The 17,462-nt window shown below is 42.9% G+C and overlaps 1 protein-coding gene across 3 annotated transcripts in view; it reads right to left on the reverse strand.

Moving 5' to 3' along the window:
* The window catches only part of ZNF292 (zinc finger protein 292), a 520,431-nt gene that overhangs the window by 120,734 nt on the left and 382,235 nt on the right, over positions 1 to 17,462 (reverse strand). The window contains exons 7-8 of one of the 3 annotated variants that reach the window (XM_029595468.1): positions 5,870 to 5,935; positions 5,157 to 5,792 (exon numbers count right to left, since the gene is read on the reverse strand). The exons of 1 other annotated variant lie outside the window; for it this stretch is intronic. In XM_029595468.1, the coding sequence (XP_029451328.1) occupies positions 5,923 to 5,935 (13 nt within the window). In that variant the 3' untranslated portion in view covers positions 5,157 to 5,792; positions 5,870 to 5,922. Of the gene's footprint in view, positions 1 to 5,156; positions 5,793 to 5,869; positions 5,936 to 17,462 lie in introns of those variants that run through there. One more of the 3 variants, XM_029595469.1, reaches the window with a different exon arrangement.

Here is a 17,462-nt window from a genome sequence, read left to right on the forward strand (position 1 = left end):
TCTGTATAGGAGGAGGCTGAGACATAGCTCAGGAAACTTGGGAAGACGAAGGAAACCCTGAATAGAACCATGTGGACTACATTCTGAGTACAGGATTGCCTAAAAAATGCTAGAGAAGTGGCCCGCCTGTGCCTAAAAAAGGTTCAGGCTACTCAAGCCCGAGCTTATAATCTCCCTATGATCCAAAGAGTATTCCAGCTGGGCAACCGCGTCCTTCTCCTTCGGAAAGCAAGCTATTAGCCTGTTGGCAAGAACTCTATGAAGTTTTGGAGAAAACAGGGCCCGTGGATTACAAAACAGCCCTGCCAGATAAATGAAAAAACTCAGATCTACCACATAAACCTTCTGAGAAGTGGGTTCCACAGGTGTGAGGAATGGTACACGAAGAGGAGTTTGGCCCAGAGGTTGGACCTGAAGTGGACCAAATGCTGATTCCTTTCAGACAGCAGCTATCCACTGCACAGACAGCTGACAAAGCAGCTGGTGAAGCAAAACAAGGAGTTCTTCTCAAACCTACCAGGTCATACACACTTGGTGCGGCATGACATTATTATGCCTCCTGGGGTTGTTGTGCAGCAATGACCCTATTGGATTCCTGAGCCCAGATGCCGCATCGAGACCGAAGTGAAGGAGATGCTCCAGATCGGATTTAAGAGAGGAATCTAATAGTAATTGGTCCTCACCCATAGTGTTGGTGCCAAAGCCAGAAGGCAGAATAAGGTTCTGCAATGACTTTAAAAAGGTCAAGAGGTCTATGACTTTAAAAAGGTCAAGAGGTCTCAAAACTTGACACATACCCGATGCCTCATGTGGATGAGTTGACTGAGTGTCCGGGATCAGCCCAGTTCATCTCTACCCTGGAGCTTACAAAGGGTATTGACAAGTGCCTCTCACGCCAGTGGCAAAGAAGAAGACTGCAACTTGATTCCCGGGGAAATTTTCCAGTTCACCATCCTGCCTTTTGGACTCCATGGCACCCTTGCAATGTTTCAGCACTTGGTAGACTGCCTGCTCCACCCACATCAAGAGTATGCAGCTGCCAACTTGGATGACATAATGGTGTACAGCCAGACTGGAAGACACACTTAAGTTAACTCCAGGCCATTCCATGACAAGTGGACAAATTTAGAAAATCATCCATGCTGGACTTCCTTCAAACTGAACAAAATTCTGAATCTATGTTCGCTAGGCCTCAAACAAAACAATGCAAACGTTTAGCCTGGATCTCTATTGGTTCAAGAGCTAGAGGCAGCTGAATGAAGGTCACTCAGAGTACTGTGCTCCATGCAACTCAAAATGGCCACATTGTCCGGGCACAGCAGCCAAACCACCCCGTTAGGGCTTCAAATTTAATGGATTACAACAACCTCTGGTGCTAAGTTCCTATGCAAAGTTTGGAACCTAACATGAGCTTGCTACCCTTTTTAATGGCCAGCAAACTACATGAAAAATTTTTCAAAAGGAATTTAAGGCCTACTTTGACTCCTCAATGCTCCTGATGTATATTTCGATTCAGGCCATAACTGGATGATTAGACATGGCCCATGACGTACATCTAGGATTTGCACTAGGAGGCTTTGCAGTCAACTGAAAGCAAAGATATAGTTTCATAAAGATGTCACCTTTTTATGCAAATTTTCACCATTTTTTGGGTGCAAATACCTGTGTAGTTTTTAATTTTTTTCTTTCTAATGTCATTTGAAAGAGCACTTTTGCTACTAAAATCACCCAGTTTCGCCTTGGACCCAGCCTTGCTTTGGTCAGAATTAAGGTTCCAAAGACAAGCATCATTTGCATGTGTGAATACACTATGTTAAAATTAGTCATCTTTGGCACCCAACTGTGAAACATGCAAATGAGTTAGAGATGTGAAATTTTACAACGTAAAGCAGTCCAACCAGTGTTCCCTCTAAGCTATGTGCATACAATTTTGTGTTGTAGCACAATTTCCCCTTAGCGCTATGGAAGGCTGGCAGGAGTCAAGGCCAAAGAAGGAAGCAAGGTTGGCAAGGAATGCAGCACAGCCCATCCCACTGTGGCAAGGCCATCCTATCATGGCCCAAAGAGAGACGGAGTCCTTGAAAGAGAATGTGTGTGAGCCTCTCACAGGCATGCATATGCACACATATAGGCTCTCTCTCACACACAATATGTATGTAAGGGCAAGAGAACTTGTGTATGTAATAAAGAGTACGTGAAAGTACAGACATGTATATGAGAAAGGGACTGTGTAAAAGAATGAATGTGTAAGTGCGTATGTGCATGAGAGAAGCCCCTCACCAGTGTACAAGAAATAAGGGCCTAGAAGGGTTAAAGAGGCGCCGTGGAATAGACAGGAACCCATTCTATGCAAAGACCTAAGTGACGTCTCACCTGAACTAAAAGGTAATCTGTATTTGTTTGACCTTCTTCCACTGTAAATAAATTACACCTAAAGGAAACAGCCAGAGTCTTTCTCCTTTATTCCTTTCGGATATTTCTCAAGTTGCTATTGCCAAGTTACCACATGCTGAAACAAACCCAAAAAAATGGTTTTGCTCTCGTGGTTTCTATGGGAGACGGTATAATCCTTATTAGATTAATATACATCACAAAACGTGAGCATTTCTTGTTCTTTGGAAAAAAAAACCCCACACTACTTCTGTTTTTAGTGACATAAAAAATAAATTCTTGTCTGAGTACAGTTATGTGATTTATTACTATAAACACTCCTGGGGGAATTCTGCGCTACTGCAGAACGCAGAATTTGCGCAAACCCCCCCCCCCCCCGCGCAGAATTGCCAAATTCTGTGCAGAAAATAGCAGAGGAGCACCTGGCATGCCATGAACGGAGCACGTCCCACGGCACACGCTCCTATCGGGGCAAAGATGAAGGCCCGGTGTGCCGTTTGCAGCACACAGGGGCCTTCCCTTTTTGCTGCGAGCGGCGCGCCGGGCCTTCATCTTTGCTGCGAACGGAGCGTGTCCCGCTGCATGCCGGTAAGAGAGAATGTGTCAGAGAGGGGAGGAGAGAGCGAGCAGGAGGGTGTGAGAGAAAGCATGGGGGGGAGGGGGGATGCCGGTGAGAAAGAATGTGTGTGTGAGAGAGGGGAGGGTGACAGAGCATGGGTGGTAGGGGGGAGGGTGAGAGAGCAGGAGGATGTGAGAGAGTGGGAAGTAAGAGAGGGTGGGAGGGATGCTAGTGAGAGAGAACGTGTGTGTGAGAGAGGAAAGGGGGTGTGGGGGAGGGTGAGACACAGCTTGGTTGGTAAGAGGGGGAGTGGGGGGGATGCTCGAGTATGGGTTTCAGAGAGGGAGCCTATATGAGGGGAGGGTGACAGAGCAGGAGGGTGAGAGAGTATGGGAGGTAAGCGAGGGGGGTTGGGGGGATGCTTGAGTGTGGGTTTCAGAGAGATGGAGCCTATATGAGGAGATTGTGAAGGAGTATGTATGTGTGTGAGATTGGGAGCTCATGTGTATGAAAAAGGTATTGTGTGTATGTGAGGGTGCTAGTTCGTGTGACGGGATTGTGTATGTGTGAGACAGAGCACGTGTGAAGGGCTGTGTGAGACAGAGACATACGGGCCGATACAGTACAGAGTGCACTGTTAGCCAGCATTTGGACGCGCATTTTGGACGCACTAGCTTTACCCTTATTCAGTAAGGGGTAATAGCGCATCCAAAACGCGCGTCCAACCCCCCCGAACCTAACAGAGCCCGCAACATGCAAATGAATGTTTATGGCCCTCTTAGGTATTCCCGCGCGATTCAGAAAGCAAAATGTGCAGCCAAGCCGCACATTTTACTTTCAGAAATTAGCGCCTACCCAAAGGTAGGCGCTAATTTCTCCGGGTACCGGGAAAGTGCACAGAAAAGCAGTAAAAACTGCTTTTCTGTGCACCCTCCGACTTAATATCATGGCGATATTAAGTCGGAGATCCCAAAAGTTTAAGTAAAAAAAAAAAAAAAAATTTAAATGGGCCCACGGCTGGCGGGTCGAAAACCGGACGCTCAATTTTGCCAGCGTCCGGTTTCCGAACCCGTGGCTGTGAGTGGGCTCGAGAACCGACGCCGGCAAAATTGAGCGTCAGCTGTGAAACCCGCTGACAGCCGTCGCGTCCGTCAAAAAAGAGGCGCTAGGGACACACTAGTGTCCCTAGCGCCTCTTTTTACCGCCGGCCCTAATTAAAATAAATTAAAATACTGTATCGCGCGCCCAGGAGAGTGGCCTGCGCTCGCCCGCTCTCCCGCGATTTTACTGTACCGGCCCGATAGGTAGCCTGGGTGAAAGAGAAAGGGAGCTTGTGTGGGTGTGTATGCAAGAGAGAGGGCCCTGTATGAGGGGATGTGTGTGTGCGAGAGAGTGAGGGAGCCTGTATGAGGCTGTGTGTAAGTGGAAGGGACACTCTTACAGTGAAGTTCTAGGGAAATTCTGCTCAAAATATTTAAAATTCTGCAACTTAAGTAATTTTTTTCTGTAATAATTTAAAATGTAATTACTTAAAGACTGTCATGTAAATTGTGTTTTTTGACCAATAGAATTTTGAGTTTTTGTGCACAGATTTTCTAATTCTTTTGTGCAGAATTCCCCCAGGAGTATATAAAGTTATTGTGAAGTATCTAGTTCTGTCTAGCAGTAACCAGTCTAATAGTAACCCTGTGTTCTCCCCTCAAGAGGCTGAACTTGGTGTGACTTCTTTCTCACTTATTTTAAGGGGATCCCTCCCCATTACCTTTTCTCCAGTCTTTTCAAGTTTCAGTCCTTCCTCCCAACCTCTGGAGCACTAGGCCATGTAGGATATTTCATGTTTCATTAGCTGGAAGGTGGGCAATTTTTATTTAGATTTGTTAAGAACTGGGGAACTTTGAGGGAGAGAGCCTATTCCTACAGGATGGGCTCCATATTAAGCAGAGTGGAACCAGGTTGCTGGCCTAACTTTTTCAAAGGAGACAGCACAGTTTTTAAACTAGACCATGGAGGAAAGCAGATAGTCGCTCAGAAGCGCATGGTTCATAGGGAGGTATTTTTCCAAGTGTACTTGTGAAACAGGGGTTGTGGGGAAGGCTGAAGTAGCCCAGACACATGTGAATGACCCTACACTGGTATAAGCAGAAAAAAAAGGATAATACAATTCCTAACAATTCAAAATATATTACCACAAAAAAGGAATCATGATTTGAATTATATATTTAAAACAATTACATTTTATTTTTACAAAATACATAATGTAATTATATCCAATGTTATAACATACATATATTGCATAAATCTTTTTCTAATTATGTCATTTTCATATTCTCAAAAACTACACACCATATCAATTCACGTGTCCCACATATAAAACCTATTATATTAACACTATCATACTTCACATACACACAATGTTAAAATAATATTAGCGCTCTTTCATTCCTCATACACACTCACAATACATACCAAATTATTCATTTTATTTAAAACCAATCTATGGTTGTAAACATTTGCCAAATGCAAAATTTCTCTGATTTCAGAAGGGCTATACATATAGTAAGTAAAGAGTTCAAAAGTTCAACGTTATGTTGTTTTAGAGAGATACAAGGATCATCCTCTAATCTCTAGAAAATTTCAACAAATATTATCCTGTTGTCACCAGAGGGGTCCAGATAACATCCCAACAATGGGCCCAATCCTTTCGCCTTTACGGCTTCTTCAGGGGAAGCCTTTAATTTCCCTCTAGCGAATATTCTTCTTAATCAGATACACCACTCTAACGGTGGTCATCTCGTTGTGCACACGTGACCTTTAATCCAGCTTCATTCACATTTCTTCCCATCTATAAAAGTATATATTTTTAAAGTTAGTATCATAACAGTCCTAATATCCGCAATAAACATAATTGCATACACTTACCAACCACTATATGGTATTCCATCGCGTTTTCCTCCACCGTACAACTCGCTTACTCAACTACAAAACCTAAAAAGTAATCAAAACTCTATCATATATCACTCAGCTAACCACAGTATTTTCTGTATTAGGCAACAAACATATCCACTAACCTTCTCATTCTGGCATCAAGGTATATACAACTATCAAGTTCCCAAAAAAAAAATCAAAAAAAATCAAAAAAAAAATCGCAGTGCATGTAGCTTCTCTCAAACATTTTTAAAGCATGTCATTTGTAACTGACCAATCCTAAAACAAACCACAATACCATGTGATCATCTCCGATACCTTCAAAAACTACAACCAACCAATCATTAATCGTAACATGTTACATATCAATATCAAGGTTTGTACCGCCCTGAATAAACTTCTGTCATACCTTTTTTATCTATTTATAGCAGTCTATAGGAAAGCTTCCCACTCTATATTGTGGTTCAGTCCCTCAGGTTCCAAGGTATCCCATTCAAAATTAAAACGTTTTTGAACGAGTAGCCGAGATATATCTCCTCCTTGTGATAAGTTTACAAAACAAATAATTAAAACTTTAAATCCTCAACTGTATGCCCACTTGTAACCCAATGCTCTACTGAAGGTGCCTGCCACTTTTGTATGTAATACAGCTCAAGTGTTCACAAATCCATGTTCTTATATTGCACTTAGTCTACTATATATATATATATATATATATATATATATATATATATATATATATATATATATATATATTCGCTTGCATAGACAAATAGTGGTGTATACTACTCAACTAGTATCACATGTTAAATATGTCTGTAAAATAAACTTCTGTATCATCTTCAAGTATCTGAATGAAGAGATACATAATACATAAGGACATATTGAACAGGATCCACATGTAAATCGTTCCATTATCTGTATTTCATCTTGTGTGTTAACCGGGAAGGCTGATGTCACCAACTGATCTCTTCATGATCTATTTCTTCGCAATGCAAAAACTGGATTTTCTACAAATTTTGCATCATCTAATAAAATATGCGAATGTTTGCAAATGTCTTTAATCGCTGATGCCCTTTAGAATAAAGAATCGTACAAACAAATCTGGACACTTGTGAGCGTTGATCCGTTAAATGTTCTCGATTTGCACATAGGGCTCTATTAAAAGCCTTATTGTTTTATTGGTATATTCTCTCTCTTGAAATTGCAAAGATAATTCATCTGCTCTTTTAATGTATACCAAATCTGTTGTGCATAAATGGCGGAGGCATAGGGGTTGGCCTACTGGCATGCTTTAAGACGTTCTGGATGAAAACTTGAGAAATACAACAGGGAATTTCTGTTTTTCTGTAAAGCATAGTATTCAAACAATTATCATCTTTACAAACCAAAATATCTAGAAATGAAATTTTATTTTGATGGTGATGGAATTCAAACTTCAAATTTTCATCCTTTAGTTACCTCAGAGTATACCAGATCATATGATCCTAACCACAAAAAAAAAATTCTCAATATAGTGCTTCCATATGATATTATTGCTGAATTCAGTATTATACACGTAATGATGTATAAAATTACTCACATACAAAAGTATGTCACCAATGGGGCCACAGAGGACCCCAATAGGATGCCTTTAACCTGTTGGTACATATTTTGATTAAAACTAAAGTAACTCTTAATGCAATATCTAATCTCATCCAAAACTGTAGGTATGAATCTGCCATTTGGGAATGTTCGAATTCATCCCTAATAATGGATAACGCTGCCCTTTGTGGCACATTAGTGTATAATGTGGCTACATCCGCTGTTACTAACCACCAATCTCAATGTACCATATCTTCTAGACATTTAATGAAATGTGATGAATCCTTCATGTAAGATGGAGAACTACTGACAAAATCTTGATTTGTTGCAAACTATTTGGATATTGGTTTGAACAAGGACTCCCTACTAGATACAATGGGGCGCCCTGGAGGGACCTCCATAGATTTATGGATTTTTGGAACCAAATATAGGATGGGCGTTATAGGATATTTTTCGTACAAATAAGAGAATTATTTCTCATTAATGATCATATGCTGCATACCCTTTTAAAATCCTGTCCATCACCTAACTGCCATGTCGCTTCACCTATATATTGCTCTCTATCCATTATGACCTCTTCTCCACCCTTGTCTGCCAGTTTTACTATTGACATATTTCACAAACTTATTACCATTTGTTCTTCATAAGTATATATTTGCTCCATCTTTGCTAGATCTTTCAAAACCAAATGCTCAAACACCAATAAGGAAGGATCAATGGGGGTCAATGGGACATCTAGAATGCCTACTAAATTCTAGGGATGTGCAATTGTTTAGGATGAATTAGGCAATTTCAACAAAACTGCCCAATTCGTCCTGGTTTGGGAAACTGAAAACCGAACCAAATTTTCCCAAAGTTTTGTGAAAATTCAGTTTTTGGGTTAGTCTCTTGTTATGGTAACATAAATAAGTGGCTCCTTGCCTTGGGGGTTAAAGATGCTATGTACTCCCTCCAGATGTCCATGAACATAGCATATCGCTTTGAAGAGGATCGACATGCTAAGAGGTATTCGAACACCAACATCTGATGCAATTGTATCCTCCAATAGGTGAAAGACTGTGCCTCTGCATCTAGCCAATGCGCCAGTATGAACTTTTTAGCCAGAAGAAATGCCTTCTTCAGAAACATTCTTGGGTTCGGATAGCGACTCCGTAAGTTCTACCTGAGAGTCAAACAGGCATAATAGTGCCGAGGCAGGTAGGGTACAGCACACTAATTTTCCCAAGTAATGCAGAAGTTTCTCCTAAAATATAGCCAGCTTCGGACAATCCCAAAAACAATGAAACAGTGTGCCTGGGGCTGTTTTACACTTTATACATCTATCCGTATCAACCAATTGTATGCCTAGGTTTGTGATATACATATGCCGCAAAAATTTAAACTGCACCTCCCTGAGTTGCAAATTTTCAGTGGTTATGGTAAGATCCTCAAAACAGGCTCGAATGAGGCCCGGCGTTACCTCCTCCCTTCATCTCCTGATTCCATCGCCTAATCAACACCTGCATGGTCTCACCTCCCCATACTTTTTTCAAGGCCCCTATGATCACGGAGCCAGACAGCTTCCCCCCTGCTGGGACCTGGAAGAAATTCACTAATTTGGCATAGTCCCAAAGTTTGGGGGTTTTAAGGAGATCTGACATTATGAAATGCCAGACTTGTAAGTATGCATAAAACTCTGTACTCTGGATTGGGTATGTGGTTTGCAAGTCCTGAAAACTGCGTACTTGCCTTGTGTCGGCCTGTAGGAACTGATACACGTAAGTAAAGCCCTTTAGTGCCCATTGTCTGTAAAGTCCCGTGGTCATACCTGGGGTGAAACCTGGGTGCCCCAGGACTGTAAGCATAGGTGACACATTCCAAGACACCTGCAGTTTGTGCAGAGACATTTCCAGGCCTGTCGGCAGTCTTGCCTATTTATTTCTCCACAAAAAGCCTCGTATTGCTCTGTCCAGTTCTGACAGATGTATTCATTTTAGTCTAATGGGCACCATTTGGAAGATGTATAACCATCTAGGTAATTCTATCATTTTAAATAATTGAATCTGACCTTCCAGCGAAAGAGGCAAGCTTTGCCAGTGCCGCAGTCTCTCCTTGGTCCGCCGTAATAGAGGAAATATGTTGCAGTCATACATCTATTCTATCTCTACTAGGTATCTCATCTCTTTCTCTACCCATCGCAAGGGAAAGAGGCCTGGCCACATCAACCCCAATTGCCTCATTACATCTAGCGCCTCTGATTTATCCATATTACTCCTGGGGGAATTCTGCGCAAAAATTTAAAATTCTGCGCAGAAAGGCTGATAATTCTGCAAAATTCAGCAAACTTTATATTGTTCAAAATAACAATTTACACCACAATCTAAGTAACTACATTTTAAATTATTACAGAAAAAAGTTGTTAAAGTTGCAGAATTTTAAATATTTTGAGCAGAATTTCCCTAGAAATTCACTGTAAATGTCCCTTCCACTCGCTCTCCCTACTCCCCTGGCCAGTTTGCCCTATCAGGCCCCAACTCCTCCACCTGCCAATATCTCTCCCCTTCAGCTCTAGGCTCAACCCTTTCCACGCTATTGCCAGTCCCAGACTTTGACCCTGTTCTCAGTACTGCCCCTCACACAGGCTCCCTCTTGTCCCTCCCTCTCTCACACACATGCTCCCTCTCTCTAATACACATACACACCCCGTCTTACAGGCTCCCTTCACATACACAATCCCTTCACACAGGCTAGCACCCTCACATAACACAATCCCTTTTTCATACACACGAGCTCCCAATCTCTCACACACATACACACTCCGTCAATCTCCTCATATAAGCTCCCTCTCTCTGAAACCCACACTCAAGCATCCCCCCCCAGCCTCCCTCTTACCTCCCATGCTCTCTCTCACCCTCCTGCTCTGTCACTCTCCCCTCCCCTCACATAGGCTCCCTTCTCTGAAACCTACAAGCATCTCCCCTACTCCCCCATCTTACCAACCAGGCTGTCTCACCCTCTCCCACACCCCCTCTCTCCTCTCTCTCACACACATTCTCTCTCACCGGCATCCCCTTCCCCTTATATAGGCTCCCTTTCTCTGAAACCCACATGCAAGTATCCCCCACCCACCCTCTCTTACCTCCCATGCTCTCTCACACCCTCCTGCTCTCTCACCTTCCCCACCCCCTCCTCTCACCAACCATGCTCTCCCTCACCTTCCCCACCCCCTCCTCTCACCAACCATGCTCTCCCTCCCTCACCTTCCCCACCCACCCCTCACCAACCATGCTTCTCTGTCGCCCTCCCATCTCTCACACACAAATTCTCTTTCACCAGCATGCTGCGGGACGTGCTCCGTTCACGGCACACGAGGGCCTTCATTTTCGCCGCAAATGGAGCGCGACCTATATGCCGTGCTCTATTCGCGGCATGCCAGGTTCTCCTCTGCTATTTTCTGCCGTGCTGAGATGCCCCCACTCTCGCGATGGCCACTGTCCATGTGCTTCCGGTTTTGAAGGGAGGAAATCAGCGAGGCGACAATGAAAATCTGTGGGAAAGGAGACGAGGGAGGAAATCTGCGAGGTGAGAGGAAATCTGCGGGAAGGGGGAATTCTGCGCAAATTCTGCATTTCGCAGTAGCGCAGAATTCCCCGAGTACCATATTGATTTTTAAGCCTGAGAACTGCCCAAAGTGGCTCTGCAACTCCATAACATGCTGTAAAGAGGTTACAGGGTTGGTCAGAAACACCAGCACATTGTCTGCAAATGCAGCTATTTTGAAAGACTCTCCCCTCCTCTCAAACCCCTTTATGTTGGGAGATGTTTCTATTTTCTGCAGCAGCAGATCTAATGTAAGGATATATAGTAGCGGAGAAAGTGGGCAGCCCTGCCTCTTACCCCTTTGCAGCTGAAATTCTTGGGACATGTCCCCATTGGCCAGTATCGCTGAACAGGGCTCTTGATACAAAAGGGATATATTTTTCACTATGTCCCCCGACATACCGTATCTGTCCGCTACTGAAAATAAATACCGCCATGCCACCCGGTCGAATGCTTTCTCTGCATCAAATCCCACTGCGAGAGTGGGGGTGGAGTGTGATTTACAGTGCGACATAGCTGCCCATAGCGTATATGTTTACCGGCTGTCCTACCCGGTACAAAGCCTGACTGGTTTGGCGAGATCAATGCTGGCAAAACCCCCTTCAAATAGTTAGCCAAGATTTTTGCAAATAACTTTAAATCATAGCTCAAAAGCGATATGGGACTGTAAGAGGATGGCAGGATGGGATCTTTGTCCCCCTTGGGCAGCACTGTAATGTAGGCCTTTTTCGCATCTCTGGGGAATGCCCCTCCCTGCAATGCTGCTGCAAAAAAGTCCTTTAGATTCGGACTAAGTACCCCTTTCAATGTTTTATAAATATTTGCATTAAAGCCGTCAGGTCAGGAGGCTTTGTGGAATGGGCTGGTTTTGATTCCCACCAAAATTTCAGATATGGTAAAGGGTTTATTTAATGCCTCAAGTTTGGCCGTAGTTACCTGAGGGAGATCTAGTCGCTGAAAAAATGTTTCTTCCAGGTCCCTTACATTATCGGCAGATTCCTCAGTGTATAGTTTGGTATAAAAGCTCCGCAGAATTTGACAGATATCCTCTGTGGCTGAATATCTAACCCCATCTGGGCCTTGCAACGTCTATATAATTATGTCCTCTTTTAACTTTTACCAAGTTGGCCAGTAATTTGCCTGTCTTATTTCCAAATCTATATAGTCTATGAGAGGTGTATAACAAAGTATTCTTTGTTTTTTGATGTAACAGGCAATTTAACTGGAATAGGGATTCCCTATATGGTGGGGGTGGAAGGGAAATAGAACCAAAAGGTTACTAAGAGCCAAGAGTAACAGATAAGTATGAGAAAAAAAAAATGCAAAACTTGCTGGGCAGACTGGATGGGCCGTTTGGTCGTCTTCTGCCGTCGTTTCTATGTTTCTAAATTGCCTTTTATTAGCCACCGATGGGGCAGCTATCAGTCAGGCTTTGGTTTTCTGAAAATCCTTCTCCAGGTCTATGATCTGATTAATTCAGGAGTCGGTTCCTCCTAATTACATACACAGTAATATCGCCCATATATTCCCCGCCTCCCAGAATAACAGGGGGTTTTGACATGTGGGTACTGTTATTCTCTTCATATTCTTTCCATTTAATTTTAAGATACATTTGAAATTCTGTATCAGGCGTAAGGTGCATGGGAAATCTCCAACGCAGTTTCTGAGTTCCCCTCGTCCCCCATCGGGTGTCTACCCACAGCACGGCATGTCTAGAAAATTCTGTAGGACCTATCTCAGCCTTTTGATACAAGTGAAAGTGTTCCGTACTAGCCAAAACGTAATCAATCCGCGGCATTGATTCATGTGCCCGAGCTATATGGGTGAAATCTTTTCCTCGGGTTGTAGGACTCTCCATACACCTGATAATTGTAATTGTTTAGAGCAGTGGTCCCCAACCCTGTTCTGGGGGCCCACCAGCCAGTCGGGTTTTCAAGATATCCACAATGAATATGCATGAGAGAAAATTTGCATGCACTGCCTCCATAACATGCAAATTTACTCTCATGCATATTCATTGTGGACATCCTGAAAACCCGACTGGCTGGTGGGCCTCCAGGACAGGGTTAGGGACTGGCTGGTGGGCCTCCAGGACAGGGTTGGGGACCACTGGTTTAGAGATAAGGAATTCCCCTTCCTCTTTCCCAGGTTCACTGTGTGAGCTTTGGTTTGACGTTCAAGGAGGGGGTCTGCTACACAGTTGAAATCCCCTAACAAGAATACGGATCCCATGGCATGTGCAGATAAAAGCTGACTTAGCTCAGAAAAGAATTGATGCAAGTAATTGTTTGGTGCGTATATACTGCCAATTGTCACAGGCTTACCGAACAACTTCCCCCTTATGATTACGTACCGGCCTTTGTTGTCGGTCATTGTATCCATGTGTTCAAAGACTATGTCTCTGCTGATTAATATGGCTACACCACCTTTTCGGTTATCCGCCGGGAAAAAGAATATCTTGTCCACCCAGCCCTTGGATAATTTTAGATGCTCTTTGGTGTCTAAATGTGTTTCCTGCAGGCACGCTATCTGGGCTTTTTGCCTTTAAATAAGGACAGCAGTTTCGGCCTTTTTACCAGGGTCCCTAATCTTGCTATATTCCATGACAAAAGGTGCAGGGTATCAGCCATATAATGTCAATGGTCCACTGATGATTAGCAGGTTATTCCTATTCCATTTCATCTTTCCCTGACCCCCCCCCCCACCCCCCACCCAGCATAAGGGGCCAGAGTAGTACCTCCGGTTTGCCGTCTCTCTGCTCTCTCCAGTTCCATACCAGCTGTGTTTCAAATCACTGCCCTTTAGCTTACCTTGGGACTTCTGTCCCTCCCAACACCCTACCTCCCTTACTGATTTGTACCCCTCTTCTCCCTCGAGTCCCCAAATCTGGAGATGTGAAAACCACTAAGTCTCGTACCAGTGCTGCCCCCCAGCTTACCATCAGTTTTCATTGCAGCAAACCATTCAACTGTTTAAACGTGAAAACCAACATATGAATCATACTAAACCCTTCAATTGAGTCCCTTCATGCTCTGCAGGTTTCACGGACTCTCCAAGTTGTTCCTTAAAGCTCTTCCACCTGCAGTGATGATTTCTTCCTCCCTGCCGGCAGTCTCATGTATTTGTGAGGGAAGATACATACACCTTAGCCCTTACTGCAGTCTCAAAATTTTTCCATGCTCCATTGTGTTCCACCCATTGACGTACCGGGTATTGCAGGTTAAATTTAATATGCCTGTTGTGAAGGTCCCCACAGACTTGAGAGAATTCTCTCTTCTGTGACACAAGAGTGGAAAAGTTCTGAAAGATCAAGATTCTTTTACCTTCATGGAGTAATGTGGATTTCTTCCTATAAGTTGTAAAATTGCAGCTTTATGGGCGAAGTTCAGAAAACATGCAATTATGACTCGCGGTCTTGTAGCATCCAGGTTTCTCATTCCCAGGCGTTGCGCTTGTTCCACTTGGCAGCTACCCTGAAGTTGGTTGAGACCCAGTTCCTGCAATAACCATCCTTCCAATAATGCTAGAATTTCCCTGTCTGTGTAGGATTCTGCAAAGCCCACAAAATGTAAATTATTGCGCCGTGATCTATTTTCTAGATCATCCACTTTTTGTTCCAGGGTTTGCACTTGCCGCTCCATTGTTGTTTGTTTACTTTGCAGGGCCTGTGCCCTATCCTCCATATCAGAAATCCTCTTTTGCACCTCCTCCACCTGCTGCTTTATAGTTTGCAGGGTTTCATTACCCGATGCAATTTGCTGTGAGAGTTCCAGGAATCTTCCATCCAGGGCCTGCACCACCACTGCCATGACCTCCTCCACCAGTCCCCCATGATGTGTATTTGCTGCAGCAGAACGGGGACTAGGAGGTCTGTCGGCCATTTTGCTTTCCCCCGACTTGCTGGGTGCCTTTTTTTCCCCCTCAGCAGTCGCCTGTGCCGCGGAGCAAATATCCCTCTATGGAGGTCTGGGAAGCCACGGGTCCGATTTGGTGCCGTCCATGAGACGAAACGGATGGTTTGAAGGGCTTTTCTGGAGGGGAGCACCGGGAGCGAGTGATCTGCACTGCTCACCCGCTCATTGGGTCACGTGGTTTCCTCCGTATGTTGGTTTTAAATAAAATGAATAGTTTGGTATGTATGTGAATGTATGCGAGCCATGATAGAGTGCTTACTGTTAACATTGTGTATATGAGAAGTATAAACCTTAATATAATGGATTTTATATTAAACGCATACTAATATGTTGTGGATATGTGTATTTTTTGCGAACATGAAAATGACATGGAATTAGAAACATATTTAGGCAATATGTGTTATAGTATTGGATATAACAAATACAAGAAAGTGTACAAACTTGATCACAAGATATTTTAACAAATGCTTATCAGTCACATAAAATGTGTCTCGATGGCTTAACCACACACACTGTAACTCACTCATTTTATTTAAAAACAATACAATCCTCATCATTGAACAGCTTTACTGTATAAATTCACAAACCTGTGTGGAAACTCTGTTTAGGCATGTATCTATGCAAATCTTATATACCCTTATTGTTTATATACCATTTACAATATTTAACATACAATTTATATATGCTTTAAACAAGGTGAAATGAGCTGTTCGGTACATCGAGATTGGAAATGAACAGAAGGCTGTTTAGAAATTGACTCAGGTGGTGAAAAATAAATTTACTTCTCTAATAGCACAATAAACACTGGAGTACCCCAAGGTTCCGCCCTATCCACAACGCTCTTCAACATATACGGTACTTACTGCCACTATGCCAACTCCTAAATGATTTTGGCGTTACACACTTCCTCTACGCCGACATAAAAATACTAATACCAATCCACAATTCACTGGAAGAAGCCTACAAGAGAACAGCCTCCTACCTATCCATAATCAAACAACTACTAGCCCAAATGAAACTCATATTATAGATAAAAACAAAATAATCATGGAACGGAAACCCAGCTCCTCACTACCACCTCCCCTCATGCTCGAGAATCAAAAAGCCCCAATCTCTCCAGTCACACAGACACGTAACCTAGGAGAAATCATCGACAACGAACTATCCTTCAAGAACCACATCACAACCAAAATTAAGGAGGGATATCACAAACTACTAACCCCAAGACGTCTAAAACCTTTTCTAACCCCAGATGACTTCAGAACCGTACTTCAACTGCTCATCTTCTTCAACATCGACTACTGCAACTCCATACTACTCTGTCTACCATTCTCCAACCTCAGACCACTCCAAATCCTATAAAACACTGCAGCTAGACTCCTAACAGGGACAAAGAAACGAGAACATATAACACCCATCCTTGTATCCCTACACTGGCTACCAATAAAATACCGGATAGAATTCAAAACCCTGACCATCACACACAAACTAATACATAAAGACCAAACAAACTGGTCATGCCTCACACGCCTCATCGAAATCTTCAATCAAACAACAAGGGCCTCCTGAAAATACCCTCAGTCCGAATGGCACAACTCACAACAACCCGAGAAAGAGCTTTCTCCCTCGCCAGTCCCAAATTATGGAACACTCTGCCGACTAATCTAAGAATGCAACCCAACCTAAAAACATTCAAAAAAGATTTAAAAATATGGCTGTTCAAAGTCTACAAAGACAACCATGGACAACCAACAACCTCCGCGCAACAGACCACCCAACCGGAATTAAACATGCTCAGTTCCCAGAGACAACAACTAAGAACATAACTATTCCCATTGACTGTTAACTGTTACTTTATTGTTACCTTACTATGGTCCCTTACCATACTGTACTTTGTCTTGACTGTCCCCCTACATGTACTTATATCTGACTATGATGATGATCTTTGTACTTCATTTCTATATCTCCCCTCCTTTCGAAATTTGTAAACCGTTGTGATGGCAAAACTGAACGACGGTATATAAAACTCGATAAATAAATAAGTTAGTATTGAAATTCCGGTGTGAGTCATTTTGTATAAGAGCAGCTGGTACAGTATTATAATCATCGTAATTCTGTTGATGCTGTATGTCCCCTGATGAAGCCGTTCTGGAGAAACAAGGGCCTCTTGTACGGTCATTACTGAACATGAAAAGGAAAGGGTGATTGATGATTATGGGGAGAGAATTTGTTGACAGCCAAGAAAAGAAGAATATATTATAATCTGTTGGGTAAATTGAGAGCAACTCATAATTGACATTGTGGTTAGTGGAAGACATAGGAAGATTTCATGTCATAAAATCCATATGGAAATTTATTGAAAAGATGTTTTCCTTGATATAAAGCATATTTAAATTGTATGTTAAATATTGTAAATGGTATATAAAACATAAGGGTATATAAGATTTGCATAGATACATGCCTATATAGAGTTTCCATAGAGGTTTATGAATTTATACAGTAAGGCTGTT

The sequence above is a fragment of the Rhinatrema bivittatum genome, chromosome 3 (assembly GCF_901001135.1).
Source record: "Rhinatrema bivittatum chromosome 3, aRhiBiv1.1, whole genome shotgun sequence".
Taxonomy (NCBI): Eukaryota; Metazoa; Chordata; class Amphibia; order Gymnophiona; family Rhinatrematidae; genus Rhinatrema; species Rhinatrema bivittatum.